This window comes from Bos grunniens, chromosome 22, assembly GCF_055505025.1.
Source record: "Bos grunniens cultivar Pamir isolate PY7600 chromosome 22, Bosgru_T2T1.0, whole genome shotgun sequence".
NCBI classification, from domain to species: Eukaryota; Metazoa; Chordata; class Mammalia; order Artiodactyla; family Bovidae; genus Bos; species Bos grunniens.
In genome coordinates, this window is record NC_141186.1 from 8,096,586 (window position 1) to 8,115,542 (window position 18,957).

Sequence of the window (18,957 nt, forward strand, 5' to 3'; positions counted from 1 at the left end):
AAGTACCTAAATGAGGTCTTCAATGCTACCAAGTCCTAAAGTACAAAAGAAACACAAGGTCCCAAGTTTCACACAAGGATCTTACCCACTGAGAGCCGAGATGGACTGGCCTCTCTGCTACAGCCCTGGCTTCGGGGTATCTTGCTTCTCTTCTGTGTGGAGGCTGAATTAACCAGGACTCTCTGAACACCAGAGCTCACAGTGGAGAGGGCTGTTGTGGTCAGAACTCTGCCTGGAGACCCAGACCGGCTGCCAGCTGAACACCAAACACAGATATAAATGTCAACCTGTGAACTCCAAGAGATCTTTGTCAAAAGGATAAAAATTCAAGAAGTACATCTGAGAAACCTGTGATTCAATGGCAAGTTCTAAGTTCCAAGGAAATAGATTGAGGAAGCTTTATATATATACTGAAAACCTGGAATAAAAAGATATACTATATATATATATACACACACACACACACACACATATATATATGTATACACACATACTAGGGTTGAATGGTAAATCAAGTAAATATATTTTCAGTTTTGGGGAATATAAGATGTTATGTTTAATAAGGAAAACACTATTATGATTTTTGGAACATAAATAGTAGAAAAGGTTTCCAAAGAAATAACTTATCTAACAATACACTTCATGTAAATATAGTTTCATTTAACTCTATGTTAAAAAGGTATCTATTAAAGCTATACATTTATAAGGAAACAATAATTCTATTATTGATAACATTCTTGTTAAGAATATAATAAAATTTATTTTATTATAATTTAACATAACTGTTATAATATATAACAGTTATAATATAACGGTTTGAAAAATTAATGGGCATAACAAAGTTGTCTATCTTGCTACTTACATACATTTTAAAATTTTTACAAGATTAAATTTTATTTATTTGTTCATTTATTTATTTTGGCAACACTGAGTGGCATATAGGATCTTCATTCTCCAACCAGGGATCAAACCCGTGCCCCTCACAGTGGAAGTGTGGAGTCTTAGCCATTGGAAAGCCAGCAAAGTCCCAAGATTAAATTTTAAATGTTTACAAAGTTGGGCCAGCTAAAAAAGAAACAGGTTTTGCTATCTGCCTTCAAATAAAAAAGGGGTCTTGGGTGGCCAAAGTCTGGCATGTAGATGTTTTGGTAGAACAAAGATTAACGGGCAAATAAATATCAAAGAAAATAGATTCTTTCAAAACTAGTAATTTCCAGTCTTGGAAGAGAGAAGATGTGGTCAGGTAGAGAGAGGGAGCTGGACAAAATCTCAAAGACGGGGGCAAGACTTTTAAAAAAAGAAACATGCGTTCAAACTAGAATTGTATAGTTTTTAAAGGGGTAAGCTCCTTGTCAACCAGAGCATTTTGTGTTTGCATTGACAAGGAAAATAAACTAGGTAAGTCCAAGGTATAATTTAACTCTAGATTCTGGATAGTAGCATTATAAAAGTTAAACCTGAACTTAAATAAAATAAAACTCCATGAAAGCAACGTTTTCTCTTTGTTGGACACTTCTCCACAGTCACTGCTCACCTTCTATCATCTTACCCAGTCACGCCTCACTTCCACAGAGCAAAGATTAAAGACTCAAAGTCAATGGGGAGAAGCAGGGAATGTCACTGCAGAAGGAGTGCTGAGTTCAAGGGAGGGAGTGGTGACTTTTTAGTTCAAACCAGCCCCGTATTGAGGTAACACTGGCCACATTTTTGGATTTGTTTTTAATGAAAGCTCTGACATTTTCTGATTTTTATCATGTTGTACAGACCAAATAGCACATGAACAGAGGCAGACTGGATATGATCCGTAGGCTGCTGATCTGTGACCCTTGTTACTGTTTTCTTGGCACGGTGTTCCTGAATACAATTTAAACTCATGCTTAATTCCTAAACTTTACCAGTATATAATATGAAACTCATCTTCTGCTGTTTATAGCAATACTATAAAACAAAGCAATGTTTATGATGAAACTGACAATTTATTATTTGTGTAGAAAGAATTCTAAATTATTGCAGGGAAATTATACAAGTGTACTTTAAAATGATGGTTCATCTGAACTGTTCCACGACATTTCAGGAGAAGAATGTTTAGATGAGGTTTCTTTCAGTCATAACCTTAGGGATACTCACAAGGCACCTATTTTCTCCATGCAGCGTCTAAACTAAACATACACACCAAAAACACCCGAACACCCAACATGCCACAAACTCACAATGCAAGGTAAGCTGATGGAATATTTTATGGGAATGTGACAATATAAAAAGTATAATGAACTGACCACATACAACATGTTATTCTGTTAAAACCAATGTAAGTTTAGGAGGTGAAGGTGTTGGTAGGAAACTGGAGAACTCCTTGAGATGTGGATCTATTCAGCAGAGAAGAAACATGCAGTATAGAAGCAAGAGTAACCACTCCATCTATTCTAGATTGGCTGAATTTATCAAAACTATGTAAGCTCCCTCTCTATATATTTGAATTCATTCATGCCCTGTGCTAGGAAATGTAACTGGCAATATTAATCATTTCATGCTCTTCTCCACTACCTGCCATGAACAGCATGATAATCCAGTGCCTACAACCCATTTTGCAGTCATTCATACTTAGAAGAAGAAAATATGATGGCTCTTTCCCCAGCAAAAGAACTAGCAGGTTAATTATTTCTTTGAGGAAAACCACAGTTGATAAAAAAAAGTGTATGATGCACCTAGCAATATCATGCTACTAGAAAATAATTTGCAAAATTTGAAATTGGATAACTAATTTCTCTTGTGTTGCCTAAAGTTTTCAAATCACTGTTTTATACTTTTTACAAGCTATTTTCAAGGCACTACTAAAGCTCCCCTGCTTTGGGATGTTTACACTTTGTGGGATCAACATGGATAATTTTAAAAAACCAGGGTTTTGGTAACAAATAAGGACAAGTCACAGGAAAATCAAAATTGGGAAATTTTATCCCAATAATGGCTACAAAATGATAGAATATTAAATGTTAAGAATTTCTGCTGAATAGAACCCATTCTTGATAATGAAAATAGATGATCAAACAACTGATGCACATATAAAGTCTATAGATTCTTACCACCAATGGTATTAGCAGATTGTGATCCTGAACAAGTGTAAAGGCAGAATTAGGGTAAGGGTTATAATCCATGAAGAGGGAAGGAGCAGATTTAAAATGCATGGCAGATGGAAATAAGAAAGCTTTAGTCAGTTTTGAAAATTAAAAATCCTAAAGCAAAAAAAGCAAACTTTAACAAAAGCAGAACACTGAGTAGCTTTCACAGCTGGTCACTGAGATCAGACATCAATGTACAAAGCAGATGAAATGAAGGTGTAAGTGCAGGTTTTTCAGCTTTTCTTCTGATAGGCCTACAATCTAGATAATTAAATGTTTAAATAATAAAAATTTAAACATTTAAAAACTACAGGTGAGGAAGAATTACAGCATCTTCTAGCTGAAGAAAAATTACATGAAAACGCTACAGATTTTATCTTTCTTAAGACACTGGGGGAAAAAACTGAACAGTAGCAGGGTGGGTGGGGAGACAACATTTCTGACAGGCTGTACAATCATTTGTACATCGGTCAGTCACTACCGACAAGAAAAGACACAATCTTTAAGTAAATAATTAAGTCTGGAAGTCTCTCCATTGGGTCTGCTTTCAATTTATTTTTGGTTAGCCATTAGAACATACTTGCTTTGACTCAAGATTTTTTTCCCCTAAATGGTGATATAAAAGTATGTAAAGGCCATGCAAACCCCAGTGAATTACTTTACAACAAAGTGAAGATGGAGACCACAGTAATATTTCTGTGTAAATGTGTGTAAAGAGACTTGCATCAAATTATATAAAGCTGCAATATCTTTTTTCAAAAGAATTTAAAAGGAAACAGTCATTCAAATAAATATATAAGCAAGCAAATAAAAACCTCACCAGTATGATTTAAAACCTAAGTGATTTTACTGTGGGAAAGTTATCTGATCTTAAAATCTTACTGGGTCTTAAAGCCTATTATTATGTTCTCACACTCTAGGAGAGGATTTGAAGTACTGTGCATAGGGTTTCAATGTCAAAAACCAAATATAAAAAAATTATTGTATATTCTCGATATGATCAGTAGTTATAATACACTTAAAATGGAGGTCCTTAAGTAATATATTAAGAAAATCATACACAAAGCACTTTGAATCTCTGCCATGAGTTCAGTCTTAGTATTACTTTAGAAGAAAATTCAGTAAAATATCTCACATGAAATTGAGTTTTATCCTTAAGATACTAGATACAGCTTCTGGTTGCTATCTTTACTTTTCCTTATGCTTTAAATTTCCTTCACCATTATTTTTGTTTCCTGAAGGCAGTAAGACTAACAAGGTATAGAAAAATGCACAACAGGAGGATAAAATTCAGTTGACATTACATTAAGAAAAACAAGGAGATCACTTTTATCAGCTAAAATATAGAGCACGTACTTTGTGCTCAGGCAAGTATACTAATTTCACCCTCACAACAATCCTGTAAGACTATCCTATTCATTCTACTGGTTATATTAGAAGCACACAGAAGTGTAACAACTTTAAATAACCTGGAATAGCCATGATCAACTCTGGGAAGTACAGCTCCAGATACCATGATCTAAATCAATACTTCTCAGACCTGACTGTAACAGAAATCACTTAATGATCTTGTTGAAGACTGAATTCACGACACCTGTGGTGAATTTCTCAGGTGTGCATTTCCCAGCTGATGCTGATGCTGGTTTGGGCATCATATTTGGAATGGCAAGGCTCGAAACTCCCGTGTTATATGCTAAAGATTAAGTTACTTTAAACAATTACTCTAGTTTTCCTATTTGTAAATAATCCTCAATTTGCAGACCAATTTTACTGGAGCATTTCTGCTTCTTTTTAGGACTCTTGTTGAGTGCTCCAAACTTTACCCTGCCTGGATTTTTTTAACTTGGGAAAGAGGAGAATCTGCTAGGCTGGACTTGTCTAATCATCTCCTGGCACCCTCTAAGCCCAGCTCCTTTCCCTAAGATTCAAGAATCAAGTTAAAAAACAGACGAACTGGGCATCTATATCTTGAAATATTATCTAAAGAACAGTACAAGATAGCTATGTTTATTTCTTTCCAAAATGGCCAAGTATTGATATAAAGAAGAACCCCAGAATTACCTCCCTAGAAAAAATTCCTGTTCTAAGAGGCATGTACTAAGGAAAATTTCTTGATAAAGAAGAAAAGAGATCTCTTTTAAATTAATTATGCCATAAGTGTATATATTACTATTCTGGAACACAGAGGAATGGATCATTCATTTTACCTAGAATTCAAAATTGTGCTTTTTAATAATTGCGCTTATGAGAAACTCAGCTTCCAATGAAATTGCAAAAATATAAATCTTAAATTTAACAAGGAATATTAACAAAACTGGTCATTTCAATTTGTTTCCTCTTTATGAGTCAGTATATACCTGCCAAAAATGCTGACTGTACTCTAATGGATTTTAGGGAAAGTACAAAGATACTACATACCTGTCCTTGAATAATTAGCTAGATGCAACCAGATTTGATGCTAACATACAGCAATTATTTTGCCCCTAAAAAGCACAATTTTCCACATTTACAAGTTTCTGAGTAGACTGTGAAAACCTTAATGCTAAGAGAGTTGTGTTATCTCCATGCAAAAGTCTGTGTAACAGATGAAGTTTCTCTTTCTAAGTGGCAGGTATCAATGATGCAGCCCTAATAACACACCAAAGACAAGACAACACCCACTCCAAAAGTTCGAAAACATGCACAACTGACCCAAAACATTGAAAAAAAAATACCTTCATTTTTGTCAGGTGATGATGAACCTAAAGTACAGAACAAGAACTCAGTATGTGGCTTGTCTTTTTGGGAATTAGTTTTGTCTTTTTCCACTGGTCAATCTCCTAATACAGTAACATACAAAGAACACGCTTATCCTAACATTGTAGAAACACGAGAGAACTAATAGGCAATACATACGCTGTGACTGAGACACCATCTTTGTTCGACTTCTTCCTCTGGAATCTGTCTTGGCATTTCCCATACTAGCAAGTGGTGCTGAAAGCTTTGCTCTCACCCGGCCTAAAGAATAAAATGATTTATATAATTACAGACATTTTTCTATAATATTTAGTAATGAGGGGAAAAAAAAATCTCACTATAATTTTCTAATTGGGTGTGCTTCTCAAGTATCGTTAAATTCTGTAACACTGTAAACTTCACTTTAAAGATTAGCGTTCCCTTAAAATTTTAAAAATATATACTGTTTTTTATGTGTTGCACCATAAACTAACTTTCCTTTAAGGGTAAGAGTAAAGTCAAGCTAAAAGATCTCCATTCTCAGTTTGATATTATTAGTCCCGTAGGGTTATAATTAAGATAATTACCACAGGCATACACTTATTCAGTTTCCATGAAATTTAATTTATTCTCAAATTCAGCCTATAGTTTAAAATACAAGCCTAAGCTTAGAAACAAGAGCCCAGCCTTTCTGACTGAAAACGTACTCCAAAGGGATTTGCATGAAGATACAATACTAGCTAAAATATCTTTTTATATGGTGTGCTAAACATCAGAGTACTACAGATATACATGGACACGTTTGCTATTCTCTTCCCCAAACAACCAAATTCCATTTATAAAATTATTTGAGGAAACACCAATCACAGAGGAGTTGGCACTTTTCTCTACACATTTCCTTCTCTAACTCCAATCAGTATTCCTTCCTTCTCTATTACTGTTTCATCCCCCTCCAGAAACCAAGGCGCAGAAATGTTTCTAGAGCTCTTGAACCAAAGGAGAGAATGCTTATTTATCGAAGTGCTTAAGTAAACTGTCATCAGAAAAAACAAAAATATATTACTAGTAGGTACTTTGGTGTTCTCGAGCAACAGCCTCAATCACTATCACATTGGAACCCATACCAATGTGATCATGGAGAAGGGCTCAGAATCCTTTTCATTTAAAAGGCACAACTTGGAGGGCAATCACGATCTACAGGCTAGCTTAATAACGGCAATATTAATTAAGAAAACATATCTAGAGGTAAGGAAAACTTCCAAATTATGAAATGAGTGAGGGAAGAGAAGAGAATAACTAAGAACAAGGAATTAAATGAAGCAAAATGAGAAGTACAGGTGGTAGATCCTCTCATTCTATCAACTTCTTCAAGGCCCCCCGAAAGCTCATGATTCAGGACTTTCACCCTTTTACAGAGTCTGCTTAGAATAGGACATGATGTTCTCCTGACCAAGAAGTAAAATAGAAAGAAAATTATTATTTTTGAAATGCAAAATTTATCCATTGTAATAAAGAAGTTAGGATAAAGTATTTTGATATTACCATCTAAATTATAGTGACACAGTGCCAGAAACTATTTTTATAAAGTATTCTAAAACTTAAAATATGAAAATATTTAAATATGTCAGAGTAAACATGAGACCATCAAAATGTCAAATCTACCTGGTTGTATTACAAGAAAATACCACTCATAAAATCTGGGAAAAAACTGTGTTTCATATCAGAGGCTTAATTAATAAGATAGCCTTTAAGTAGAATAAATAAAAACACTGAAGTTTTTCCTTTCTCCAAATTGAAAAGTAATAAATATTTTTAAAAAGGTAAATTGGTTCAGTAAAATAAAGTATTATATCTAGCAAGGTTTTTATACTTCCAAATTCAAACTATATGCAATTCCCCAGGCACTGATTCAAAATCAAAGATACATTTAGAAGCTGACAAAATAAATGCATTTAAATGGGATGATATTTAAACTCCAATGATAAAGCAACGGTGCGTGCACTCACAAAGTATAAATGAACTGGCAAAAATTAAAAAACAAAAACATAAAAGAAAAGCGTTAATGTCACTATAGGAAAAATGAAACTATGTAACTTTATACTAGGTATTATTAAACACGTGAAGCAATTATATTTTTTCCAGCATGAGATAATGCAAGATACACAGCAAAACTCCAGGATGAAGGATTAAAAAAAAAAAAAACCTACATGAATAACACAACCAAACACAAAATGTAGAGGCTAGCACAGCTGGCAAATTACAGATCTGCAAAGAAAGTAGCCTATTTTAGTTTTTAATATTTAATTCCTACTAATGAAAATATTAATGTAGAGGTATTTGTGTTACTAACAAAATGTTTAATTCTTACCATCTTCAGATGCTGTTCCTAAATAAGAGAAATAAAACAATAACATTTCAACAAAGTCTGCCAATGTTGATATTAAGACTTTGCTTGTGCCTCCCACCCAAGATGAAAATAAAAGGGCAAAAGAAAAAAATATCTTCTAGTTTGATAGCCTTATATTAGCTTTTAAAAGGTTTTGAGATAAAACAAAATTTGAGGTAACCTAAAGACTCACAGCACAAAACAGTTAAAACTAGACAACTGAAAACAGCAAAATTTTGTAACAGACCAGTTTGTCCACTGTATTTCATATTGAAAATTTTAAATGAAGAAAAGTAACAAAACTAATTACTCAAGAATGATACAACTCTGTCACTGCTCCCTTCCAAACAAATGTTTTAATGTATCTTTCCAGTGTAAGAATACTTTCTGAGCATTCTCAAAAGGGAGCCCACGGAAGAACTAGAAAAGGAACTGACAAACATGGGATCACATCCATGACCCAGGCCGTGCTGTTTTCATCAAAGCGTTACCTATGAATCTGTCAGCTCTTTATTCAAGCTTTTTTGTACTCCCTAAGATGCTGTAAAAGCTAGCAAAAAAAATTATCAAGTAAAGAGAACTTCCTGGCAGTCCACTGGTTAGGACTCCACATTTTTACTGCGAAGGTCTGGCTGGGGAACTGAGATGCCACAAATTGCACAGCACGGTCAAAAAAAAAATCAAGGATGAATATCAGAACTTGTTACTATTATAGAGCAATAGCAGATATTTCTCTCTGTGTGTGTATATAGATTAAAAAAAAAAAAGCAGGACTAAACATCAGTTAGAGTATCACATTATATAACACACGTGATTTCTCAAATAGGCTGATGTTTCTGACCCAAACAAGAAAAATTTTGATCTGGAAAATAAGAATAATTTGTTTTTTAAGGATCCAGACTCTCAGTGACAGAAGTGATACCACATGGTCTGAAATATAGAAACTACCTTTTGGTGGGTTTTCATTCATTTAATAATTCCTTAAATTTATGAAATACATTAAACATAAAGAGATGCACAGAGACCAATTATAAATAACACGCATGTACCCAAGCCAAGATTAAATAAATCATCAGAGTGGAAGATAAACCAGTTTCAGAGTTTATGTAATAACTGATAGAAAAACACACAGTTTTCCATTTTTCCTAGATCTCATACTGTGACTTACAGATTCATGATCTTCTTACAAGTTCTTACAAAAAAGCTCAAGTTCCTAGATAACACTGTAGTATCTGATGATGTGAAGGAGAAGTAAGGATAATAGAGTCTAGTACTAGACAAAAATATCATACAGATAAAAATGATCATATTGGATCAAGCAACTAAAGATAAACTAAATAATGAAATTTAAAAGGTACAGCTCAAAATAAGTTCAATTTTGATTAAATGTTCATTTGAAACACACTCTTAAAAAGGCAGCATCTGTACCTGGCATTTTATTTTCATAAATGACCACTGTTATTGTTTTTTAATCGCTACGTTGTATCTGATTTTTTTCTGTCCCATGGAATTTCCCAGGCAATAATACTGGAATGGGTTGTCATTTCCTTCTCCAGTGGATCTTCCTGACCCAGGGATTGAACCTGAGTCTCATGTGTCTCCTGCATTGGCAACAGATTCTTTACCACTGAGCCACCAGAGGAGACATATGAATCTGTAAAATATGTGATCTGTCTCTCTCTATAGCAGAGTTAGTAAGCTAAAGAATTGAATTATGTGACTTATGAGGTTCCTTTCTCCTGAATCTGGTATTTCTGAGAAAGACTTGAGAAATCGAGAATATTGTAAGGGCTCAGGTTAAAAAAAGTTAAGAAAACTGATTTAACTTAAACAAACAATAATCTAGTATTTGAATAAACTGAGAAACCCAAAATGGATATGTCTAGCCCCAAATTCAATCAGAGAATTATGGAACCATTTTCACATTAAGACTGCTGCTAAATAAGCAGTCTATTTTCAGAAATTAAGAGAACAAAGATATTACATAGAATCCAAGAACCATAAAATTTTTTAGTAGAATTAGAAAAGGAAGTTCTTACCATCCATCTTGTCAGAAGTATCCTCTTTGATGAAAGAGCAAGCAAAGAACAGAGGAAAACTTGGTATATTAGAAAAAGATTTTATAACCCCTGGAAAACATTATTTTTAAGAAGACAGAATTCATAGCACAGACATGAAGCTTTTTTTCAATTAAAACATATTAGATTAAATAAGATGAGTTTCCTTTGTTAGACAAAGATACCAGAAAAAAAAAAAAAAAAACTGAATTGATAATCAGTCTAGTTTTTATTTGCCTAGAGAAGTTAGAGAAGCCCATGTTCCAACCTTGGACGCCTCCACCATCAGACAAACCTCCTGCTTGGGTCTGCTGAGCTTCTCATAATCTAAGTCACCTCGCCTTGCTTTCTTTCTTCCTCTATAGGCTAGAGCACACCCCCAAATTCCACTCTAAATTTAGCTCTTTTGTCATTATCTTCCTTCTACTGCCTTGCTGCTTCCTCACCCCATCCTTTCCTAGCACTTTCGGTCCTGTAAGCCCTGAAGTATGGATAAATCAAACGACTCTAATTTTCTACCCCGCTACACTGAGGTGCCCCAACAGAGACAATTATAAAACTACAAAGTCATGCATAAAGGCACTGCTAGAAACTAGGGAAATCATCAGGCTTGGCCTTGAGTGACTGTGCAGAAAATTATTAACATACCAGGCCTGATACTCTTAAGAAGAGCCTAGTTACAGGGCTGGCCCTTAGCTGGCCGCTGGGAAGTTACTTCTGGATCCTGACTGTTTCAGTGTTGGGGACAAGGTACTGAACTCCTGTTAAAGAACTTGCCTGAACTGTTTTTGCAGATAATGTGATTTATGGGGAACACCTGCTCTCTCTTTGGGAGAATGATGCTGGTAGTTGTGGCTGGGTGTATGGCAGTGCCTACCTCACCACTCCCCCTTTACCCTCACCCTGGGCTGAGTCTTCAGTGAGTCTCTCCGGGCAGAAACACTACACACATGTTCTACAGTCACTGACAGAGGAAGGAGCATGTTTCACACAGCCCATCGTTCTACCTCTGGGAGTGATAACTCTGAAAGCCTGTGCCTCAACACCTCCAGAACACCCAACAGGATGTTCTCCCTTGCTGATCCTGCTGTGTGTCCTTTTGCTCTAATAAACCTCAGCCATGAGCACAGCCAAGTCGTGTGAGTTCTTCCAGCAAGTCTCTTAAATGTGTGGGAGGTTGCAGGAAGGCCAGAAGAGTACCCCACCTCTTGTGGCCCCTCAACAAGTTGTAGCATACTTCTAGTCACCTCTCAGACATCCTGCATCCTGCTTTTTATTAGCAGTGTCCTGACTCTGCTTCCTCAAATGTGAAAACACAGACACAGTAAACTCCTGATGACGTGGTTCTCAACGCCCAGCTGCCCCAAAGACACGTGAACTACCTGCTTCTTCCTTTTCTTCCCCCGACCTCAGTGACGCTGATGACCCTTCAACATCCAAGGCTAACTCCCTAGCGCTTACATCCTATTCCTTATGCCTCTTGTAAGAATTCTGGCCATAAGCGATTTCCTCTCATTCTTGCATTTTAACTTTTTCTTCTCTACTGATCCTACCAACTTAGTATACAAACATATGTGACTCTCTTAATTTTGAAAAAACAAAAAGTTCATTAACCTTTAACTACAGATAACTGCTACAATGTTTTTTCATCTCTTCTCAACCGTTGAGCATTGGAATAATTTATGCAGATTCTCCTTCCAACTTCTTCCTCAATCAAAGAAGTCTGACTTCTGTCACATGACACCACTGAAACCATTTACTTTCTTTTTCATTTAGGCAATCTCACAAACCTAGCCATTTGGCATAGATATATCAAGGTTTCCTTAACAGAAATTCCTGTCTCCTCAGGATAAACTCCTTCCTCAGGATAAAGTTTTAAAGGGTGGACCTCAAAACACTCATCATACCCCACTGTCAAAGGATTCAGTACTTTAGTGGCGGAAAAACCCAGTGGCAACTGCTTCAGTAATGTATTGAGTTTAATATGGAAAGATTATGACAAGAACAATCTCTAATCATTTCTGAATCTAATCTCAAGCACAGATCTCTCTCCTGAGTTTTCTGCCACTGTATGTAATTCTTTCTCATATACTACTGTGCCTCCAAAACAATTCCAGGTTGACGTCTCGGCGATGTCTAACTCAAAATGCATAAAACTCAACAAGCTTTTAGCTGCTCATCCTTTAGCAACCTACTGATAGACTGAGAGACTGTTTCAATACAGAAGCATATTATCTCTGGATCCATAAATGTTCAGCCATTATAAACAAGAATCAAAGTGAAGAAAACAAAGAACATACAAGTCACATCTGTATAAGAAAGGTCAGAAAGAGTGGAGGAGGGCGTCTAGGAAGGAAGAAGAGAGGAAAGGAGGGAGGGAAGGAAGGAAGGAAGACAGTAAGGAAAAGAGAAAAAGACACAGAAATAGAAAGAATGAGAAAATCTATTTTCTAAGCCCGGAAAGAGCTACAGGCAAGGATCTCATTGTCCCTGAATGTGAGCCTGGGTCAGGAAAAAAAGAGGACAGAGGCACCTTTCCCTTTTGTAAGAAAGCAAACATGCCCTTCAAACCTTAAGGAACCAAAGAAACAAATTAAGGAATCTCATGGCACTGTTACAACTTTCTTATGAAAAAAACATTGTAGCAAATGGCTTTCAAATTCACATTAAAACATTTCAAATTCAATATTTTTTTCCTAGTACTAAAAAACAAACACTATTAAATGTTTTTATTGTTAAGACTCATAATGAATAAATTTTATTATGTTTTCCATTTTCCCCACTTAAAAAATTAATGTATAATTCATGTACCATAAAATTCACTTTCATAGTACACAATTCAGTGCTTTTAATATATTCACAAGACTGCAGAACCCTCATAAATATCCAATTCCAGAACACCTTCATCACTTCTAAAAAGAAATCTTACACCCACTGATGTCACCCTCTATTTTTCCCAACTCTCATCACTTAGCAACAATTAATTTATATGTTTGTGTGGATTCACCTATTCTATGCATTTCATGTAAATGGAATCATAAATATGTGCCAGTTTGTACCTAACTTGGTAATGCTTTCAAGTTCCATCCATCTTAGAGGATGCACTAGTATTTCATTTTTATGTCATATGATCCTTTTTATGGCTGAGTGATATTCCGTTTCATTGTATGTACATATCTGCTTAACCATTTACCAGCTGATGAACATTTGAGTTGTTTCCACTTTACAGCTGTTATGAATAATGTTGCTTGAACATTTATTCATGTATATATTTTAATTAGAACATATGTTTCATATGTCTTGGGTAAACAGCCGGGAGTGGAACTCTCTGTTTCACTTTTTGAGAAACTGCCAAACTGTTCCCAGGGTGGCTCTGCTTACATTCCATGAGCAGATACTTGTGATGCTCATACTTGTGATGTTTCAATTTCTCCATATCTTCACCAGCCATCCTAGTGAGCATGAAGAGGTGCTTTTGAATTTCATTTCCCTAATGTCTAAAGATGTTGAGCATCTTTTTATGTGCTTTCATTGGTAATTTGTATATTGTCTTTAGAGAAATGCGTATTCAAATCCTTTGCCTATTTTTTAAACAGAATTGTCTTTTTGTCACTGAGTTATGAAAATTCTTTATATATTTGAGATCTAAGTCCTTAATCAGATACGTGATTTGCACATTTTTCTCTATTTTGTGTGTTGTCTCTTCACTTTCTTGATGGTGCCCTTTGAAACAAAATTTTTAATTTTGAAGAAGTCCAAGCTTTATCCAGCTTCTCTTTGGTTGTGTGTGTTTGGTAAAGCATCTAAGAAAACATCGCATCATTCAAGGTAATGAAGATTTATACATGTGTTTCCTTCTAAGAGCTTTATAGCTGTAGCTCTTACATTTGGGTCTTTAATCTATTTTGAGTTAATATTTTGGATATAGTATGAGGTAGGCGTCCAAATCCATTTCTTGGCATGTGGCTATCCAGTTGTTCCAGCATCATTTGTTGAAAAGAATTCTTCTCTATGGCATGGTCTTGGCACCCTTGTTGAAAATCAACTGATCACAGATATATGGGTTTATTTCTGGACTCTCAATTCTTTGCATTGGTGTACATGTCTATCTTTATGCCAGTACCACATGGACTGGATTATTGTAGCTTTGAAGTAAGTTCTGAAATCAGAAAGTGTGAGTATACCAAGTTTGCTCTTTTTTCCCCAAGATCATTTCATCTATTCTGGATCCTCTGCATTTTCATATGAATTTTAGGAGCAGTTTGTCAATTTCTGTAAAAAGGTAGCTGGACTTTTGAGAGGGATTACATTGAATCCGTAAGTCAATTTCCTATCTTAACAATGAATGCCTTTCCATTTATTTAGATCTTTAAATCCTCTTAACAGTGTGTTGTAGTTTTCAGTGTACAAATGTGAAAGAAAACATACATATGGCCTTAATTCCTGGCAGAGCTCCTAAATCCCTTGTAATTTCTTACATGGTAGGATGGAGTACCTTTTGTTCTATTATTTGCTGGTGACCTAGTATCTGACAGAGCTCCTAAATTCCTTGGAATTTCTTGGGTGACAAGAGTGTCTTTTGTTCTACTGCAGCATTTCCTGGTGGGCTCCTAGATAGCTTCACGATGTGGGACGGTCCCAGAAAGATGAAACCATGGTTTGAAGCTTGGAATTTTCAGCCCCATCCTCCATCTTCTGGGAAGGGGCGTGGAGTTGGAGACCAAGTAAATGATCAACTAGGACTTTGTGATGAAGCCTCCATAAAAGTGCCAAAAGCACAAGATTCAGAGGTCCTCGTTGGTTTAACATACCCATATGCTGGGAGAGCGGCACACTGCAACTCCACAGGGAAAGCAGCTCTGGGCTTCAGACTTTTCCAGACCTCGTCCCCTGTATCTCTTCATCTGACTGCTCATTCATATCCTTTAATTCCCTTTGTAAAGGAGGGGGGCAAGGGCACCTCTGACTTAGAGCCAGTTGGTCAGAAGCACAGGTAACAACCTGGACTTGCAGTTGATGTCTGAAGTGTGGATGAGTCGGGGCGGGAGCCTTTAACCTGTGAGGCCTGTGTTAATATATATTATGTTCCAACTGAATTGCACTGAAGGATACCCAGCTGTTGTCTGATAATTGCTGGTGTGAAATCCCACACATTGGTGTCAGCAGTGTGAGTGTGAGAGTAAAGGAGAAACACAGGAGTAGTTTATTCCTAGAGAAGTCTTACACTCCTTCTGTTATATAGATTCCTAAGTATTTTTTCTTTTTGTGGTTATTGTCATTGGAAATGCTTTCTTACTTTATTTTCAGATTGTTCACTGCTAGCATTTAGAAATCCAACTGATTTTTGCATATTGATCTTACCTTCTATAACTTTTGCTAAACTCATTAAAAAGCTCGAATAGTTTTTTGTGAATTTCTTAGGATTTTCTATATATACGATCATGTTTTCTATATGTAAGATCAAGTTTTACTTCTTTTCCAATCTCGATATTTTTTATTTCTTTTTCTAGCCTAACTGACCTGGCTAGAATTTCCATGGCAATGCTCTTAGGAAGGGCAAGAGTGGACATCCTTATCTTGTTGATTTTCAGAGAAGCATCCAGTCTTTCATCATGTCATATATGATAGCTGTGGATTTTTCACAGATATCTTTATCAGGCTCAGAAAGTTTCCTTCTATCGCAGTTTGTTGAGTATTTTTATCATGAAAGGGTGACAGAATTTGTCAAATGTCTTTTCTGCATCTAGTGATCATGTGATTTTTATCCTTTGTTCTACTACAAGGTATATTATATTGATTGGTTTTCATATACTGAAATAACAATGCGTTTCTAGCAAGGTAATGTTTCAAATACAGAAAAGTTTTATGAAAATTAAAAGCAGTGATCAACCCACTGTTGACATCTTTGTCAACATTTTTGTACAGTCCTATAAATAAAAATGTTCATAAGTATTATTCATAATTGGAGAAGGCAATGGCACCCCACTCCAGTACTCTTGCTTGGAAAATCCCATGGACGGAGGAGCCTGTTAGGCTGCAATCCATGGGGTTGCTAAGAGTCGGACACAACTGAGCGACTTCACTTTTACTTTTCACTTTCATGCATTGGAGAAGGAAATGGCAACCCACTCCAGTGTTCCTGCCTGGAGAATCCCAGGGCTGGGGGAGCCTGGTGGGCTGCCATCTATGGGGTCGCACAGAGTTGGACACGACTGAAGTGACTTAGCAGCAGCAGAACATTATATATAGAAATATAAAGGAACTTTAGCTACATGCAATGATATAGATGAATCTTACAAAAAACCGTATTTGCCAGTCCTTCATATGTATAATTTTATGCAAAATGATGAAATTATCATACATTTTTTAGTAGGCTATATCACTTGATCTTTATCAAAAATATGACTTGTCAGTGGCTGCATGGCATATATAAGGGTATACCATAACTTAAACATTTCCCCTTGTAACATATCAAACTTGAATCTAATACATTATTAAAAACATAATAAACGTTCTTTCTATTTCTTGGCATAGTTATCTAAAAACATTGGACTATAGGCTCAAAACATCGAACATTTAAAAAAGCTTCATGGGTATCATGAAAATGCCACTCAGATAAAAGTGCTCCATGATTATTTCACATCTGTACTTTTAACCGCATTCTTTATGACCAGCAGTCACTAACTTTAACTTTCTTGTTTTATTTATAGGTCAATTTGCATCTGTTTGATTACAACTGATGTTCAATATCTGTTCTGCTGTTTTGGTGGCAATTCTGAAATATGCTTTTCTTGACATATATAAAATTTTTTTTCTATAAAAATAAGCTCACCTGTATTCCCGAGATGTATAAAACTTGAAGACATTTTAGCTTTTTTTGCAGTACCTGGCAAAACCTTTTTCCCTTTCTGTTTTCAGCCACTTGTTACACTTAGATTTCAATCTGAGAGACTTTTCCCTCATGGATTTTTGGCTTTTATACTTAGAAATGTCTTCTCCAACCTGAGATTAGATGAATATTCAACTATTATGTTCTCATCAAGTTGCTTTACATTTTTGTTCAACTTTTTAGTCACCTGGAATAAATTGTTATACAGTGTAAAACATGATTCTAACTTACTTTTGTACCAGATTGCAAGCCATGTGTCTAAACACCGTTTAATGAATAATCTATGCTTTCCTCACTGGATGCGGCCATGCCACTTCCCCATGCAGTACATACACATCCAGAATCTCTGCACTTCCTATGGACTGCCAGTGGTCTACCTGCCTAGTGTTCTATCACTACTACTCAAGAGAAAGAAAAATGAAGCACAAAGGTAAGACAAATAATACGGCTAACCAACCGGAAACTCTTACGATGCATATAAAAAACAAACTCTGAATGGCTTTGGGGATGTAAGTTTAAGTTTTGATTACGATTAAGCTTTGCAGTTTTCCCAGATTCCCAAAAGCCTTTACCTTCTTGGGAAGGGAACAGAGGTAGGAGAAGGGGAACAGAGAAGCTGGGTACAAGACCGAACTTCCTCAGTAACCAGCAGCTGGATGAGGCAGTAGCGCAGAACTGAGAAAATTCTACAGGCAAATCAAGGAATCAAGAGCTGTTCCTTTGATCAAGATGATTAGGAAGAGGAGAAATAAGGCATTTTAGATATCTCAGAACTACATTCCAAGGACAGAATCATATAACATGTACGGACTACTCATAATTAGAAAGAATGAAATAGAGATGATAAAGTTATCACCACGTTACTGAAATTGATGACGGTTCATTAGTGTCCTGAGACCAGGGAGAAAATGCAGTACAGTTTCCTATAGTGAGCCAGCTTACCTAGTGATGCATAGGAACCTGGATTCAGGGCCCCTGCACCTAACCGGCCACTTCGCACAGCTTGTCCGGCAGCATGATGTGCCTTGGCACCAGCAGCAGCATTCACATCAATGTCACTTCGTGAACGCTGCAGGCTTCCAGGAAGAGAGCTGGCTTTGCTGCTGCCTGCTGATACTATGAAGAACAAAGGAAAGGTAACCTGTATTATTTTGATCATTGCAAATGGCGTAAAAATTATATACACTTGAAATCACCACCAGATACTGAATAATGATCCAAAAAGGAAATAGTGGCCAAATGGATACTAGAAAAGTACTTTTATTTCTAGAGTCTACAAAAGTACTTTAAAATCAGGATGCCCCAGTTTCAATGTTGTTGCAAGTAAATCATCTTGGACAATTTTTTCTCAATATTTCTCTGCCTCATTTCCCCCTTCCAAAAAAATGGGAAAAAATAACTATACTTTGTTAAAACTTCATAGGATTGTTTTGTAAATGAAAAGATGATATTTACAACTGATTCATGAAACTGAAGTGCTACACAAGATAAATAGATTTATTTGACCATAAAAATAATGCAAGTAGAACCAGTCTGGGGATAAGATAATTCAGAAAATAATTCAGGTTCTGCCACTCTCAGGCAATGCAAATTAAGTCATTAAATTTCTGGTGTTTAATGGCTGAGATGCTGAAAGAAGTCACCTCAGTTCAAAAATGGACCTGAATAAATATTAAAACATAAAAAATAAAATAAAAATAAATTTCTGGTGTTTAGTTTTTCAGTTTTAATAAGGAGTTTTATAAACTCTGAGTTATGACCCATTAATAAAGCTGTGAAATTAACTGAGTGGGT

At 35.8% G+C, this 18,957-nt stretch overlaps 1 protein-coding gene across 50 annotated transcripts in view; it reads right to left on the minus strand.

Annotated features, from left to right (window-relative positions):
- The window catches only part of CLASP2 (cytoplasmic linker associated protein 2), a 174,938-nt gene that overhangs the window by 56,607 nt on the left and 99,374 nt on the right, over positions 1-18,957 (minus strand). For 15 of the 50 annotated variants that reach the window (XM_086365745.1, XM_086365736.1, XM_086365735.1 and 12 more), the window contains 6 exons: positions 18,106-18,279; positions 10,257-10,280; positions 8,200-8,217; positions 6,012-6,113; positions 5,831-5,857; positions 86-256 (listed from right to left, as the gene is read on the minus strand). In XM_086365745.1, coding sequence (XP_086221871.1) covers positions 86-256; positions 5,831-5,857; positions 6,012-6,113; positions 8,200-8,217; positions 10,257-10,280; positions 18,106-18,279 — 516 coding nt within the window. The remainder of the gene's footprint in view (positions 1-85; positions 257-5,830; positions 5,858-6,011; positions 6,114-8,199; positions 8,218-10,256; positions 10,281-18,105; positions 18,280-18,957) is intronic. The other 35 variants (XM_086365749.1, XM_086365742.1, XM_086365747.1 and 32 more) reach the window with 3 other exon arrangements.